The sequence below is a fragment of the Boleophthalmus pectinirostris genome, unplaced genomic scaffold, assembly GCF_026225935.1.
Source record: "Boleophthalmus pectinirostris isolate CB_2022bp ecotype Guang Dong unplaced genomic scaffold, ASM2622593v1 HiC_scaffold_8, whole genome shotgun sequence".
NCBI lineage: Eukaryota > Metazoa > Chordata > Actinopteri > Gobiiformes > Gobiidae > Boleophthalmus > Boleophthalmus pectinirostris.
The window spans coordinates 36,310,725-36,327,840 of record NW_026571515.1 but is presented as its reverse complement, the minus strand read 5'-3'; the positions used below and the strand labels follow the sequence as shown (position 1 = coordinate 36,327,840).

The 17,116-nt window shown below is 37.5% G+C and overlaps 3 protein-coding genes across 3 annotated transcripts; 2 read left to right on the top strand and 1 right to left on the bottom strand.

Moving 5' to 3' along the window:
• Positions 1-5,568: 5,568 nt before the first annotated feature.
• g0s2 (G0/G1 switch 2) lies at positions 5,569-7,093 on the top strand. The gene is made up of 2 exons (XM_055166256.1): positions 5,569-5,611; positions 6,300-7,093. Exon 2 carries the CDS (start codon positions 6,311-6,313, stop codon positions 6,635-6,637), a length of 327 nt encoding a protein of 108 aa, XP_055022231.1. The 5' UTR covers positions 5,569-5,611; positions 6,300-6,310; the 3' UTR covers positions 6,638-7,093.
• A 1,009-nt stretch (positions 7,094-8,102) lies between these two features.
• Positions 8,103-12,945, top strand: taf8 (TAF8 RNA polymerase II, TATA box binding protein (TBP)-associated factor). The gene is made up of 8 exons (XM_020917966.2): positions 8,103-8,257; positions 9,533-9,689; positions 10,285-10,383; positions 10,478-10,540; positions 10,875-10,999; positions 11,356-11,503; positions 11,825-11,967; positions 12,575-12,945. The coding sequence occupies exons 1-8, from the start codon at positions 8,222-8,224 to the stop codon at positions 12,713-12,715; spliced, it is 912 nt and encodes a 303-aa protein (XP_020773625.1). The 5' UTR covers positions 8,103-8,221; the 3' UTR covers positions 12,716-12,945.
• Positions 12,946-13,014: 69 nt separating this feature from the next.
• Positions 13,015-17,029, bottom strand: LOC110154029 (protein pitchfork). Its single transcript, XM_020917961.2, has 5 exons — positions 16,403-17,029; positions 15,237-15,335; positions 14,606-14,739; positions 13,465-13,585; positions 13,015-13,099 (listed from the first exon to the last, which is right to left on the bottom strand). The coding sequence occupies exons 1-5, from the start codon at positions 16,595-16,597 to the stop codon at positions 13,034-13,036; spliced, it is 615 nt and encodes a 204-aa protein (XP_020773620.1). The 5' UTR covers positions 16,598-17,029; the 3' UTR covers positions 13,015-13,033.
• Between the last annotated feature and the right edge of the window lie 87 nt (positions 17,030-17,116).

The window sequence follows — 17,116 nt, the reverse complement described above, 5'->3', positions numbered from 1 at the left end:
GTATTTATTATTATGAAAGTATAAAGGGAAGATTTTAATGTCGTGGTGGAGTTTTTTGACCGTCGAGCGGTGGTAGAAATGCAATATAATATGATTTTTGTATTATGACGTCTGTGCATGAATAAAACTGCACTGCTCACTCTGTTGTCTGTGTATTTTCAGGATCTAAAAATAGTGGTTTATTGATTTATTGATTGGTTTTCCTGGTATTTTGAGCGAAAGGACAATTGTTTGGAAAGATGTCTGGACTAAAATTCACATTAAAAAGGAGAATTTTAGTTTAATTTAGTAAAAAGACTGAAATATGGAGGAGATATTACAGCATTTTATTTATTTTACAATTTTGATTGCAATTAAACTTTAAGTATATCTAGCTTGGACCATTTTTGTGTATTAGCCACCGGTGATAGTGTACAGAATTTTTTTTTTTTTTTTTTAAAGTCAAAAAATGTACTCACTATCATACTGTTAGTAATTACATCTTAAAAGTACTACTCAAATACTACTCAAAGTACTAGTTATTTTTACGTAGATTTGATAGCATTTTAAACTAGTATTCTATCCAAAACTTGATTCATTAGATTTAAAATTATGATAAACTCCCATCTGCACAAAGTTTTAAAAATCGACACAAAGAGTACAATTACTAGATTTATTCAATTATAGTAATGTGATTATTTGTCAGCTTTTCTCTGTCTGTATTTCCTGAGCTGATGCTGTGACCTGCCCCAGCCTAATCAAACTAACCTAAACCCCGAGTTCATGGGATTAGCCACATCAGCCAAACAGGCCTATGGAGGATTAGCATGTATTTAGAACACTGGAAAATACTGCTGTGAGCTGGAGCTTGGCAGCGGCTCAGTGAGGGGGTGATGGTTCAAATCCAACTTCTGCTCTGGTCAATACATGCTGGTGGTTGGTACATGTGTTTGGGCAAAGCACTTGTTCACCTCTTACCTTTCCCCCAGTTCACAGAAGCCACTCCCTGAGCTCCAGAGGCTGCACTAGCACTGAGCATGATTGGCTGCTGGGGTTTAGGTAGTGACCATTCAGATCAGAGAGAGACATTTCAGGTTTAAACCAACTGGATTTCAGCATTCAAACTGGCAACCCAAATGAGGGACTAATGTGAGGCTCATTCTGCTTTGTGATTGGATAATTATCTTGAAAACCAAAACAAAAGCAAAGGATAACATAAACAACTTGTTCTTCATGTCCAATATTTTTAAATCAACATCACAATTGTTACCAATAAAATCCACATTTGATCTGAACATGTCTGGCTCCTACCTGGGGACACTGGTAGAACATGTTTATGAAATAAAAAACTCTATTGTCTAACTTTAGTAAGACAGCTAACTACAGTTCCAGAGCTTCAGACACAGCAGTGTTTCCAATTTGATAAAGAAATTGCACCTTTGTCTTTTTGCTCACTTCCAGCTCATGTTGTTATCATGGCCTATACGTCATTCTTACAACAGAAGAAGACCAGAGTGGACTGCACTAGATGAGAATGGACAGCACAATCAGAATGGCTGATGTCTCTGATGCTGATGCTCTTGATGTAAATAAAGTGTGTCACCGTGGCTCTGAGCTCTCTGTACTGACTCACTCCTCTGTTCAAAACCTCATCACGTGTACAACACCAGCTCTGCAAACCCTCTGCCCCAAAACCACACCTGGACCTGGACTGGGAGGACCAGAGACACAAGGAGCATTGGTCGATAGAGGGAGTGGTTATGTAGGCCAAAGATCCACAAACAAAGCAGCCTTCACCAGACGTGGAAGCACAGCAAACATGAGGCTCCCAAAATAACAGTCTGAGGACATGTTTAAAGTTACTGGAAATGTGTGAAACGATGAACTGGGGGAAAGGTGAGGGACAGACATCATGACAGAACATGACCTATAGACCGTAAGAGCCGATAGCATTGTTTATGAGACAAGTGGAACTTTCCTAGGCATGTTACCTGCTCTTTAAAGCCACAGTATGTAACATTTTAGTCATAAATAGTCTCAAAAATTTTATTTTTATAAATAAAAAAATGTTACAAATAAAATGATGTGTTTATTGGACTGAAAATCTGAACAAATCAGGCATTCTTACTGTGAGCAAGGCTTGCATCTCCACAAACCTGCCTTATTTGGGCTGGAAAAGAGCCTTCTCCTGCTTGTTTCCATGGAAATGTTCTTTTGGCCAAACACGTGTCTATTCCATGGAGAATGAGCCAAAGTATGGCTTTAACTTTCTATCTAACTTCTCTAGCGGAAAGCTTTGCCTGGAATATTCCACAGTGCAGCATTAAACTTATCTTTCTCCGTTGAGAAAAGCAGGCCAGGTGACATCAAGAGGCCCAGTTACAGGTCAGATCTGTGGAGAGGAGCCTCCTCACAGCACAAATGTATTAGATTATAGTTTTTCTGAGGTATTTTAGAGCAATAACAACTCCTAAATTCAGAGACTGAATAACTGTGAGTAAGTAGGTATAAGTTTAAAGCCATACTGTGCAACAAACAACAAACAAGTGAGTGCACATTTGTACATGATTGCAGTTCTTGTACTTTTCTGTTGTAATAGTAAATTTCCACGCTACAGATAATGGTTCTCTTATCTTTTCTTCACATGATGAAAAAATAAAAGTGCATTTCATCACTTTACCCAGTGCTGGGGAAAGCATGAGTGTGTTTGACAGACAGGGGGCAGCTGTCTCAACTTTGACCTTCTCATCTCTAAGAGGTGAACAGTACATGGACCTGTGAGATGTCTTCATTTAAGACTTTACTGTTTAAGTGCACTGTGTAAACAGAGAGGGGACACGTCTTTTATAGCGTGTCAGCAGTCACCAAGGACTACAAATCTGAAGCTAATGATGGGCTCAGACTTGAATTTTAACAGTCACATTGAATCAATAACATCTGCAGCTTTTTACCATCTAAAAACACAGCATAAATCAAACGTGTACTGTCTAAAGCAGACGAAGCAGAAAGCAGAAGAGAGACATATCCGTGTTATTCAGCTATAAACTGAAACAGTCCTCCAAGACTCTACTTTGACTCTTTCAATCCAGGCTTAGAACACTTCTGTTTAGCTGCATATGACAGAAAAGGTTTTATTCTTCTCTCTTCTCTTTTAATGTTCTTTTTATGGTGATTATTTTTGTTTTGATTTGTTTGTATTGTGATTTTAATGTCTTTCTTATTCTGTGTATGAATTGTTCTATACAAATAAACTTGTCTTGCCTCTGTGTTTCCATAGGGACAACATCAGATGGAAATAAGCAAATTTTCTATTATTAGGTATATTACACACTTTAAATTCTCCATAAAGACAGATATGTTTTATACCATATTGTGGAATATTATGGCAATGGTACAAGAGTCAGGTTTGTGGTGATGAAAGCTCGCTCAGAGAAAGGACGCATATATATTTTTAAAAACTTTTTCAGTGCAATAAACAACCAAAATGAAAAAAAAATAATAATAATTGCATATTTTTTTGTGTATTTATTGTCTATTAAGTTACATACTGACTTTAACCATAAAACAATACAGTTTTTCTTACAAAACAATAGCTTGTCAGGTAGGAGAAAGCAACCTTGCACGCATTTAAAAACACCTGGATAGAGACAAACAGGTGACAGACCCTCCGTCAGAAAAGTTACATAGTGCATGTTTAAAAGAAATCACAATAAAAAATGAATATGCTGTAATGTATTTACTGTTCAGTTGTCTCAAACATGTTGGAACTACACGGTCAATAGGCAATGACATAACCATGTAAAATCCCTATACTTTAAACTAGTTTTAGCTGGAGGTGGAATTTGCTGTTGTCAGATAACAGATTTGTTGACCTGGTTTATGTTTCATATCTCTGTAATTACTGGGCCTATTCACATGAAACAAAAACTGGCACAAAGTTCAGCGTCTTTACTGTCAGTATAAATGAACTAAAGTCAAATATTTTTTTCACAATCGCTTCAGAAAGTCGTGCCATTGGCCAGCCCCAAAGACGTGATCTTTGTCATCTGAAAGGACTTTAAACCATGAGATTAATATAGCAGGTTTGTGGAGCCGATCCCAAACAAATAATGAGAAGATTCAGCGTTTGTGGCATTTGTGGAGTTTAATGTTAGATATTTCTTTCAAAAACTGTGCATCTCCCATATGGTTAGGACCATTACATCATCCAGAATGTGAACTGGTCAAAGTGGATCAATAAAGTTTGTCTGTACATGTGTTGCTGTCATGGTGCTTTGTCCCCGTGTGTCCCCAGAGCTCCACATGGCTCTAAAAAGATCATTTCACAACAACAGACACACACGTACACACACACACACACACACACACACACACACACACACACACACACACACACACACACACACACACACACACACACACACACACACACACACTGTCCATCATAAGCAGGGCAGAGGTCAGGGGTCAGAGGCCAGAGCGTGGACATGCAGCACAGCACCACGACCTCTCATGACTGACTGGACCCTGCCTTTCACTTATCACAGGTCAATATCAGACTGTACACTGTAAAAAAAATTTGAAGCTCATTTATTTGGTTTATTTTGTTATTAAGATATTATTGATCTTGTGATTTTGATGAACATTACATACATTTTTAGACATACTTGCTTATGATCTTTGGTGTACCCAGAAAATTATTAAAATGCATCTTTAATGTAGTTATTTTTACTAATAGGTTATATATCATGTAACCATCATCCCATTTGAAAAGGTTATGTTAAACTGTATCTGATTTTTATTGTTTAAAAATGTTTCAGCAGAACTCGTTCATTTGAAACAGTTTGCAGTGATCCACAGTTATTCCTCACTTTTCTTATGCATTCAGAGCATCCTAATTATTCATCACAATAAGTTTCTAAACTCTTTTCACAACTCTCAGAGACCAGAGCAGAGTTTTGCCATCACATCAATGCTCAAAACAACTTATTTTGACCTCAAGAGCCATTTATACAATACATCTGTAACAACTGCTGATATACATGGAGAAAATCTGATAATGTGCATTTAAATGAACATATTCCAGCATAGATCTTATAATAACCCAAATAATTTGCTTTGGGTCAACATAAAATAATGAATTTTGAAAAATGTGACATATTTATTTATTTATTTATTTTTGTGTTTATTTCAACCATTTAAATCAGTTGTTATTAGTGTTTATTGTTCTGAAAGTATATGTATTTGCAGAAATGAACAAATACAAAGATGTTCTTAAAAAAAATACATTATTGTAACTGTTTTGTTTCTCGGTGCAGTCTTTAGCTTATAGCCTGGATTGGCCTGTGTGTCTCTCCTGATGCAGATCAATGCCATAGTTCACCTCATATGACCCCACTGTTGAGTTGTAAACTAAAAAGTAGCACCTTAAAATGAGTGCGTGCAAAGTGTCACAGTGTCACCTCTGACCTCCTCCACAATCATGAGGCAACTCCCCCGTCCTCTTACACATACACCTGCCCCCTGTGGGCGGGGCCAGGGGAGCACTTTAAAACACAAGAGTACCTGCTCCGGGTGCATGGATATCATCACATTATTCCTCCAAAGACAGACCTGCACAGAGTCACACTAAGTAAGTTGGTATTACTTACTATTTCTTAATTGCAGTGTATTAAGGTGTGCAACTCAATTCTTATACTATTTGATATGAATTTCAAGAAGATATAAATCAATTCTTATCTCAGAATTATTATTTTCCATATGATTTTTTTTACAAACTTAATTTAAATTTACATGTTTTTGTGATACCTAGAAAATTGCAAATATTTTTTCTAATTTTTCTGAATAATGAAAAATAATAATGTAATGAATATAGCAGAATATAGAAAACATATGTGTACGTGTATAGGTCTAGTCATTGTGTGCAAGTTGTTGGATCATATTTAAATTTTTTTAAATGGGTGCTAGGCTAATGAACTTTGTGCCTAATAATAAAACTGGGTCAGTTGAAAAAGATGCACTATGTAAGTTGTTTTGTCTGAAATGCTCCATAAAATAGCTGAAAATTGTGCAAACTAAAAACCAAAAACTCGTATTTTATTTGAATAAATTACAGATGTGATTACAGGCGATTTCATAGCATACTATGGTGCATTACAGGCAAGGCAATAACACTGATGAGCAGATGGGGGATTCTCCACCAGATTTGGACCTTTGACTATTAGATTAGACGTATTTCTTGTGACTATTATACTTTTCATGTTCTGCAGTTGATCATTTAACTCGCCTTTGACTCACCTTACACCTCTTCTTTCCCACAGACATTCTCCAAATGGACACAAAGGAGGAGCTGCTCCCATTCATCAAGGAGATGCTGCAGCAGAAGCCCACTCGTCAGATGGTGAAGATCTACGCCATCGGATCCACTCTGGCTGTGCTGGGGGCCATAGGAGCCGTGATCCAGAGCATCTTCAGATCAGAAGAGTACGAAGACACCTCTGCAGACATGATAATGAGAGACACAGATGAGACACGGGCTGTCCCTGCACTGACAAGTGAAGCACAGGTCCAGAGATCAGGCCTGGAGAAGACCAAGGGAGAACCAACGCTATGGGAAGAAAACAGGAGGACCTCTGCCAACCGACAACATGCTTCATAAGAACAGAGGGCCACATTGACCAAGATTTTGATGCCAGATGCCCTTCCTGTAGCAATCAGAAACATTACAGTGTGACTGAACTCAAGTTGGAATGGGGTGAAGTGTCTTGCCCAAGGATGTAACAAATGTTTATGTTTAGGGCAGACAGGATTGAACCAGCAACCCTTCCAGCTTACATTCTTTTGAGAAACACTTTGTCAAATGTATACTTTTTTACATATTCATGGGTTTCAGAATGATGAAATATTCTGTTTTGAATGGGGAAATGTCCTCAAATGTTTAGTATAAAAATATCTTTTGCTTGAGAAAACTGCAGGTTACAGTTCTGGCTGCTGGGCAGCAGATGTCATTATAATTTTGTATAATCATAGCCCCACATGTAGGTGCAAAATATCCTGTTATTTAATGTTATTTACCTTTTGTAAGATTGTTTACTTTTTCTAATAAAAGACTTAACCGACAGTTCATCGTGTCCTGACATTATTGACATGACCTCTGTAGAAGTGGAGAGTAGGCTAAAGTCCCATTTTGCCTACTTAGTTTGGCCTGATTTAACTTCTGAATAAAACTGGACTTAAGCAAATAGTTTTCAGACACTTATACTTTTCCTCCTACTTGAGTAATATATTTTGACAATGTAACAGTATTCTTACCTGAGTAAGCTTTATGTTGACAATATGAAAACATTTGCATTTCTTACCTTAGAATATTATTTTGTTTTTCTAATTGTCGTGGTTTATCCAGATTTAAAATACTGTATTTTGTGCAAAGTTTTATTTTTCCATTTACATCAAATTTCCTCACATTTTACATCAGAGGTTACCACAGCCTGTATATATTTAGGGTAACCACATTTTCAAAATAAAAAACCTGGGACGCCCCCAGTTTGTGGTGGTTGGTAATAATAAAATTGTGAAACGAGTGCGTAATTAAGGAAAGTTGTTCTGCACTCGGCTCATTCATTTTAAGTAGGTTTTCTGTGTGTCCTCAAATATGCCCCATTACTGTTAGCAGGTATCAAATTGATCAAAAATAGGAAGATGTATAAAACTGGGACAAACCACTGGTTTTGTGTAAATCTGCAGGGACAGGGGACACAGAGCTCAAAACTCAAACTCTCCCGGATAAATAGGGACATCTGGTCACACTATATTTATATATTTATCTAACACTTTCTAAGTTACTCTTACTTGAGTGAAATTCAACTTTACAGATGTGTTTCGACAACACAACAGTCTACTTACAATGTACAAATATTCTTATTTTTTTTCGATAGTTCAAACATATATTTTGTTTATATACCCTCTTTTGATCCTGTGCTGCTGGAGGCGCGGCTGTTTAATAAATAAATAACAGAATAACAGATCAATGCTGAGGACGCGTTCAGCTCCAGTCTGCAATTCCACCTGCGAACACTAAACGGCGTGGTTAACTGCGGCTAAAACCAACAACATCCGGTCACAGGCGGAAATGACGTACCATCCTTTCCATCAACAAACTGCGGCTAAATGAATGCACTAAAATCTACTTATTTCATCTATAATCGTAGGATAAACGGGAAACTGAACGTCCGGTGGGGAGGAGATGGCGGACCCTGCGGTGTCTTCGGGAAGCTCCGGGGTAAAGGCTTCATTTTCGCTTTACTCACGGCATTTACTGTTAGCTTCAGTGTTAGCATGCTAGCCTAGTGCACTGCTCTCACTAAATCAAGTGTTTTATGAAATTACAAACGAACAACCTCACCGATCCTTATGTCAACAAAACATATGAGCGATTTAGCTTTATTATCATCCACACGGGAATATGGATGGTAGTGAAGTCCATAAATGTGTGACTTGTGCTACACGATGAGAAGTAAACAAGAGACGTGGTTGCTAATCACTGAAACAATTGTAAATAATAGGGTGACCAGAATTTCAAAATCACAAACGGGGACACTCTTGGTTAGGTATGGTTGATAATAATAAAATTATGAAATGCGTGCGTAATTAAGGAAAACTGTTCTGCACTTGGCTCATTCGTAACTAACATGTGAGTCAGTATAGTCACATTTTCTTTGTGTTTTGGTCATTTTTAAGCAGCTTTTCTGTATTTTACCCAAATAAATGTCAATATATGCCTCTCTTTACTGTTAGCAGGGATCAAATTGATCAAAAATAGGAATACCTTTGACATTTCTTGTATAAAACTGGGACAAATCACTGGTTTTGGATAAATCTGCTGGGGCAGGAGACACAGGGCTCTAAACTGAAACTGTCCCGGGTAAATGTCTGGTCAGCCTATGTTAAAATAATTGGTGAAGTTGTGTAGTGAAGTGTGGAGAGAAGCCACGAATACATGTCCCAGGAATGTTACAATAAGTAAAGGTTTGTTCTTGCAAATAGTTCAGCCGAAGCAGTGCAAAGTTGATAAAAATGGTCAAGATAGAGACCATATAGAGCAACTCTAACTATTCATTTATAGTCTGGTCCATATACATTGTAATAAGTGAGTCAATGACGTTCTGTTGTTATCAGTAATGTTCTACAACCTGGACTGACCACAGACTGATTAGAATAAAACAATACTCTTACTTATTGTAAATAAACCTGTTGTTTGCTCTTCTTGATGTTTATGTTCTTGGTTTAAAGAAACAATTTAAATTCACCTTTGGAACTGGATTATTATTTAAACATTTTGGAGTATTCATTGGAAATGCTTTCTCAGTCAGATTACATCAAGACTAAAACGAAAAAGAGACTTCATGTTTTATAGTTACTGTGTATTTTTAAGTAGTAAATGTCTCTAAAGGTATTTTTCTCTTATTTTTCCCCTCTACCTTTCTGTGTGATATTATGCTCCGCACCCCACATTTACATACTGTTTTCATATTGTTTACTGTTTGTCTATCTGTAGCGTGGCAGCAGTAAGTCGAGCTCCAGTCCTTCAGAGAACTACTGCCTTGCTCGGCGGCGCACTCTGCAGGTGGCTGTGAGTGCTCTCCTCACAGAGAGTGGCTTCGAGAGTGCGGAAAAGGCAGCGGTCGAGACACTCACGGAAATGATGCAGAGCTGTATGTATCTCTGTTTTGCCACAAGGATTTAGTATATTTCAAACATGAAACATGAGCCCCATTTCACAAGCCCATAAAAAGGTTTCACACTTGAGGTCATATGCCTAAACACTGAGCTCTGAGGGTATTATATAAGATTAAAAGCACAAATAATAAGCAATCTTCAAGAAAACATGAGAAGACCTGCTTCAAAATGACCTTGTGAGATTTTTAAATATATTTGCCTTGGACAAAAAAAGAATGTGTTAAGCACTTGTGACTTTTTAGAAGCTGTAGTTCAAATAAGCCATTCTGCAAAGACAGCATAAATATTAAATAGAAAATTTTTTTTTTAAATGAGGCCAGAATTGTCAAGTGATTCGCACAATGAATTTATTATGTCAAAGTCTGGTCTTATCTTGTGGACTCTATGTTGTGTCTTCTCTCATCTTATGGCAAATGTTTATTTTCCCATTCTTACAATTACTTCTACAAAAACTACAGTTTAATTTTTGACCAAAGACAACAGTAAGGGTGATGACTTGTTTATGTACTACTTAACAGAAAAAACTGCATTCACCTATTATCACTGAATTGCCTTCCCGTTGCATTTCAGACATAACTGAAATCGGGCGTTGTGCTAAAGCATATTGTGAGCACACGGCCAGGAGTGTGCCCACTTTATCAGACGCTGTGGTAACTCTCATAGAAATGGGTAAGTCTGAGAATCATATATACAGTATTTAACCTTTAACCTTTGTGCAATTCATAAATGTTGTTCTGAAAATGTTCATTATTGTATTTGACAGGTTTGAATGTAGACACTCTACCTGTATATGCCAAAAGGTCTCAAAGGATGGTAATAACTGCACGTAAGTAAACCCTTAATAAAGGCTCTGTATTGGGAAGTCACAATATGAAATTTTAGTGACATGATTATTGTGAGGAGAAACATCTAAAATGTACAATTATTCACTGATCCTTTAACCAAAGAATAGTGAAACACTTTAATTAACTGATCCCTTTAATGGTTACCACATAACTTTGACATCCTTGTTGCTTAAAAACAATACATTCAACCCAGGATACATTTGAAATTTTGAAAGTCTATGAAAAAGTTGTGTATATTTTTATAGTAATATCAGAAAATACATATGGATTTTTATTTTTGTTTTGTGTAAAAAATCGTGTTATTCTGATTTACAGCTCCTGTGACGAACCCCCCTGTGACCCCCAAAGCCCTCACAGCCGGACAGAAGCGCACTCATCCTGCTCACATTCCCAGCCACTTCCCAGACTTCCCTGACCCTCACACCTACATCAAAACTCCTGTAAGAAAAACTACATCTGTTTCACACTGTAACAAATGATCTCTAACAACAGACTGTATTCGCTGTGTGAACGATTAATTGTTTTTGAAAGATATCTCCAAATGTAATATACACAACAAATGGGTTGAGAAATGTTCCTTTCAATAGATTTGCTAGTGAAAGCAATCACTTAATTTTTGATACAATGTTTAGAGAATTGTTCTTCATGTGGATAAGTTTAGTAATTACAGAGATATAAATCAAATTAGTCATATTTCAGCCTTGCAATCCAGCTCAGATTGAAATGACTGCTATTTTGATAATGTTGTTAATGTTGTATGACATGACTGTAACCTGCTACACCCTTTCTTCTGCAGACCTTCCGAGAGCCTGTGTCTGACTACCAGGTGGTCCGAGAGAAGGCTGCCACCCAGAGGAGGGATGTGGAACGTGCACTGACCAGGTTTATGGCCAAAACCGGAGAAACTGAGACTCTGTTCAAAGATGACGTCACCACATTTCCCTGTGAGTGAATGAACCCAAAATATGCACAATCAAATTTATCAGCTAAGGCAACTAAGGTCATAACCAAGGTTAGCTCAAAATTTGCAGATTGGTTCCACTGCTCCTGAGAGGTTAAACCCCAAAGACATTGTAGGATGGGTCAAACACAGATCACAAATTTCACTGTGGGGACAATAACATGTACCGTAACCTTTAAAATTTTCACATCCAAGTAGCGGTCCTGTCTGCTAAAACTCTACACACATTTGTCATGGGTTTTCTTGTTATTTCTATGAAAACTGTCATTTTAATCATATTTTGTCATCTCCTTTATTGTTTCAGTAATTGCAGCAAAACCCAGTGCGATTCCATACCTCAGCGCCCTCTTGCCCTCAGAGCTGGAACTGCAGAGTTTAGAGGAGACAGATTCCTCTGAACAAGACGACCAGACAGACAGCGAGAACATCACTGGACACAATATCACTGTATGTTATATTTGACTGTTTTAACAATAACCAATAATGTAACAATAGCCTAATCTTTACATTATTGAACTAAAACACTTAGTGCACATAAAGTCTAACGCAGAACAAGGCAGATCCAAATCAAAACTGAGATCGACTACATGACAGTCTACATTGGAACAACACTGTGACCTAACAAAGGCTAAATCAGATTCAGTTCTAAAACTGTTCTAGACTAGGATTAATCAGGAACTTGGCCTATTATCACCTCATGTATCGTATGATTATGACAGTAAGGACATCTGGTGAAAAAAAAAGCTTAGCCCTTATGATCTTGACAGAAAAGAACACCCAATTGAAGGAAATAATGAAACTGGGATGTTTAAATCCATTTAGTATTTTTTTCTTGAGCTTTCAGACAATCTTAACATATGTGACAGTGTTTGCTAATGTGTGCATTTTGTCTGCTAAACATTCCACCATAGACATACATGTAGAATACCCCCAGTGTTATGACACAGACAAGTATCAATAGGCTATGTAGTTCGTTCTGATTTTTATCACTGCAATAAAATAATCTGGCAATACTTCAGATCAGAGACTTAAACCACTGTGTCTTTCTGTTTAGGATGACCCCAGTGCGGACAAAGAGAATTCCCTCCTCCCTCCCAGCGCTGTTGTTCCATCTTCAAAATCAAACGAGGAAAACATGATCGACAATCCGTACCTCCGCCCGGTCAAGAAGCCCAAAGTCCGGAGAAAGAAATGATAACTATGGACTACAGTAGAAGGACTTTAGACATTTTACAGTGGTACAGTTAGCTGTCACTAAGCACAACAGTGCCCCCTATCTGTTTTTGGAGGTGGAATCCTTTGCCACAACTTAAACTGAAAATACTTTGTTATTTGTTTAGTCTAATTTCACCAGTATCTTTGGTTAGAGTTTCATGGACAGATAATGGTTTTGTAAATAAAAATATTGCTTTTTATTATTAATAATTGTTTGTGAGATTTTTTAAAATGAGTGAAAGACAGAAGAATTAACGCCCAAAAGTTATTTGTTCATATAAAACTTTATGTTACAGTGTCAATAGTACAGACTGAGGTAGGCCAGTCGGCCCCTCTGCTTCAGAAACTCCTTTTCTGTGGGCATCTGGGGAAAAAGCAAAACAAAAACAAGCATGTTAACTTGCACTTTTGTTAGATGGAATGCTGTTTTATATCTATTTTGCTTATTTGAAGGGATGCATACAGGAATATAGACAAGCTCTAGCACAAGAGAAAAAAATGCACTAAACTTTTCAATGGCTTAAAGTTGTATCTGTAAACAGGAAGCTGAAACCTTCAAATACGGATATTGCATAAGCCGATTTAGCAATGAGAACAGTAACAAACTTTTTACTTAGTATAAAATAATTTACATTTTTGGTTTAAATCCTGTATGACTTAATGATATTTTAATTGGGTACTTGGATGTAAGTATTTTTGGGTATTGCGACTGCTTTAGTTGTTACCCACCTTGACCCTGAGTGACGTCTTGTCCAGCTGAGGCAGTCTGTTCCAGTCTGGACTCCCGAAGCACATGGGCCATCTCACCCTCCTGTGCGCCTCTGTGCCATGTACACTGTAAGTGCCAGGGCTGTGGAGAGGGACATGTACAGGTCAGCAGATGTGCACATAACATGTCATGGTATTACACTGTGTCGGCATGTTTTGATCATACTTCAATTTTGACTTAATTTGGTGGGATAATACCTGTTGTAAAAGTAAATTACAGTTTTACACAAATCAAAAAGCTATTTTTGAAGAAAAGTTGAAAAATATGTTGAAAATTACAAGAGTTCCATACTGACATCACAGTTGGGAGAATCATGTCTAAAAGTTCAGTACAATTTACATAAAAGAAACACATTTTTCTGATCTCTGATTTAAATATAATTAAAAAAAAAAAAAAAGGTGTTTTCTTACATTTTTTTGGTCAAGTAATAATTCCCGTATACATCAGAGGAGTTTTGGCCCACAGTGCAAGATGGTTACTAGGTCTTCAAACTTATGGAATTCCCTAGTGTAATGTCATGATTTTACAACCAAGAAGTAACATTTTAAACCTTAAAAAATGCCAAATTGGGGGAAAGATTTTTTTTTTGTAAAATCTTAAATATAATGATCTTATCTGTGTTTTAGTAAAATAGAGTAGTCCAACCTGTCATAGGCACTTTAAAAAAAATAAAAATTCAGTAGATACAAGCAGATAACACGACGCAGTGTTGCTTTAAAGTATGACTGTACTAGGAGAAGTAGTGGATGAAGTACTCAATTTTGTTACTAAAGTAAAAGGGCAGATACAGGAGTGAAAAAAAAAACTGTACTTAAAGGTGCACTATGTAACTTTTTGGTTAGGGGGATGTTCCACAGTATAACATTGGATTTATAGCTCAAAAATACCTAGAAAGACATTGTGACTGTGAGTGTGGTCGCCTCTCCACAGATCTGACATGTAACTTGCTCTGATTTGGTCTCCATAAAGATAGAAAGGTTTAATGCCATACTGTAAAAAAATCCAGATAAAGCAATAACATCTCCACAGAGAAAAGCGTTTGACGGAGCTTCCACCAGAAAAGTTACATAATGCACCTTTAAATACTTGCCCTAGTCTCACCCGGGGTTCTGTTCTGCAGAGCCCGGCCCCATTTTAAACCTCTGGGCTGTGGAGTTAAACGGCGCATTTCCAGGAGGGATGATTCGGGACAAGGCCTGATTCGGCTGGTACTGCTGAGGGGAGGGAGACACGCTCTGGGAAAGACAGAAACAAAAATAAAAATAATAAAATTATTAAACTATTAACTAATTATTTATCATTTTGTTCATTGTAAACCACAATATTGATCCTGAGACTTTTAAAGATAAGTTGTGGTATGGACCGCCTGCTCTGACACACTTGAAAAAATGTGGGAACGTGTGGAACGTGGGAATGTGGGAATGTGTGGAAACTGCACATGCCATACAAGATTAAGATTAAGATTTTGTTTTCCAAAATCTCTCCTTGGGTAAATACCTCCTTCTCACATTTTTGGAAACACTAATATGGAGAATAAACTGTCTTCTACTAAAGCAATCACCCCTGACCAATACACTGACAGGGATGTGCTGTTGTTGTCAATGTTTTAACATAATAGCTAGCTCCACAAGATAGATAGACACACAGATACATAAGCAGACAGACAGATAGATGCTGTACTGTAGAGCTGGCATTAAGTTGGTTGATAAGGATTGCACATTTTGTACTTTACCTTGCTGACAGTTGGAAAGCGCTTTGCAGTCCTGGCTGAGAGTCCATAGCCTTTTTGACTCATGGGAGTTTTTTCTAGGTCATACACGATAGAGCCATACTGTGGAGCAGAGGTGAGAGATTGAAATCAACTCAATATAAAAACATGCAAACATTAAACAATTAAATAAAACAAATAGTGCAAAGTGTCACTGCATTACTGAGTGTTAAAACCAGAATGAATAGATAAGTTTTGAGCCTGGACTTAAAAAGGCCAAAGTCTGTGATGATGCGCATATCAGGGGGCAGTTTGTTCCAGAGTCTGGGGCCAGAGACCGAGAACGCCCCATCACCCCATTGTCTGAGCCTTACTGGGGACTTCCAGTAGAAGCTGGTTATTTGACCTTAAGGTCCTGATTGAGCTGTGGACAGACACGAGTTCAGTCAAATAGGGAGGAGCAAGAGAAACAACAAACAATAATATTTTAAAATCAATTCTGAAAGAAACTGAAAGAGATAAAAGGACTGGGGTGATGTGCTGACGTCTGGGGCTGTTGGTTAAAAAACGTGCTGCTACTGACGTAAAGAGCATTGCAATAATCTATTGTGGAGCTGATAAAAGTGTGAATTGTTTTTTTGACGTCAGTGCGGTTTAAAAAAGAGCTTTACTTTTTTAACTTAAAGACATAGTTGATAAAAATCACACCACCCCACTGTCGATCTGTTAATCAAACACTGACTCCCCATGTTCAGTCCTGACTCTGGGCACCAGCAGGAAGTCCCTGGGGTCCTCAGAGTGCACAAACCTCCATGTTCACTGCATTTTTTTTTATTTATAAGATTATTGGATGTCTCTAGAGACTAAACCTAGAGACTAAATCAGTCCTGAACCAGACACTGACAAACGTGTGAAATCATGTCCTTACTGTGAGAGGGCTTGCACCTCCACAAACCTGGTTCTTAAGAGCACCCAATTATTGTACTCAAGAAAGTTAGACAGTGTTGCTTTAACAAATAAGGTTACACCAGACAGCCCACTCTACCAAGACTAAACCAAGACTAACCAGATCTGAACCGTCTCCACTCAGCTCAAGCCCTCACTATTTCAGTGGTCTATTTATTCATATGGACAGTCTGTCTACAATAGGCTCCAGTCACATGTACGGTCGGTCTATGGCTCCAGTTTACCTGGTGGTTCTCGTAGCTGCCCGGTCCCACGTTGGGCGCAGTGTGCCGCGCGTACTCGTTTCCCAGTCGGTTTGGGGGATAACTGAACGGCACAAACCTTCTCTCCTGCGTGCTCCCGAAGTGGATCTTACGCACGGGGGCAGCGGACGACATATTGGAGACTTTTCGTAAAAAGTATAAAATTTCGGCTAACATAGACAGAAGTAACTTTAACTTTAAAAGGAAGCCTAGTGGTCAGCAGATCCGGTTTGTTGTCTTGAGGTGTAACATAGCAACCAATTACCAAACACATGTCCACTGTTTACTTAATACTAATTATTCAGACTACACTGTAAAAAATAAATACCTTGAATTTGACCATAATCTTGATTTAACTAGTGAAATATCTCTTCTTAGTTGACATTAATAATCTTTCTACCGATTTATGTGACAAAATTGTTTTATGTTATATTGCAATATTGTGATATATTGAAACCAATCTGACTGCTGTAAATAGCTGTTATTACCCATTTAACTTCTAACATTTTTTAAAAAATCGTGTATGCATAAAATACGCTAAAATCTGAAGGATATTTTATTAATCTATTCCCATTTAAGTGTTTTAGGACTTTAGTTTTTATTGATTTAATACATTAAAGTTTGTCTAATATTTAGTAGAAAAACATCGACTACTATATGTAATGAGTACTGTGTATTCAAATGCAGATAGTCTAG

Excerpts from the sequence above, each read along its gene's own strand:
- g0s2 (XM_055166256.1), top strand. The coding sequence starts at position 6,311 with ATGGACACAAAGGAGGAGCTGCTCCCATTCATCAAGGAGATGCTGCAG.
- taf8 (XM_020917966.2), top strand. The coding sequence starts at position 8,222 with ATGGCGGACCCTGCGGTGTCTTCGGGAAGCTCCGGG. Across the intron at positions 10,384-10,477 it reads GGTAACTCTCATAGAAATGG|GTTTGAATGTAGACACTCTA; the intron begins GTAAGTCTGAGA and ends TGTATTTGACAG. Across the intron at positions 11,968-12,574 it reads TCACTGGACACAATATCACT|GATGACCCCAGTGCGGACAA; the intron begins GTATGTTATATT and ends CTTTCTGTTTAG.
- LOC110154029 (XM_020917961.2), bottom strand. The coding sequence starts at position 16,597 with ATGTTAGCCGAAATTTTATACTTTTTACGAAAAGTCTCCAATATGTCG. Across the intron at positions 13,586-14,605 it reads TCTGCAGAACAGAACCCCGG|CCCTGGCACTTACAGTGTAC; the intron begins GTGAGACTAGGG and ends CCCTCTCCACAG. Across the intron at positions 13,100-13,464 it reads AGACGTCACTCAGGGTCAAG|ATGCCCACAGAAAAGGAGTT; the intron begins GTGGGTAACAAC and ends CTTTTTCCCCAG.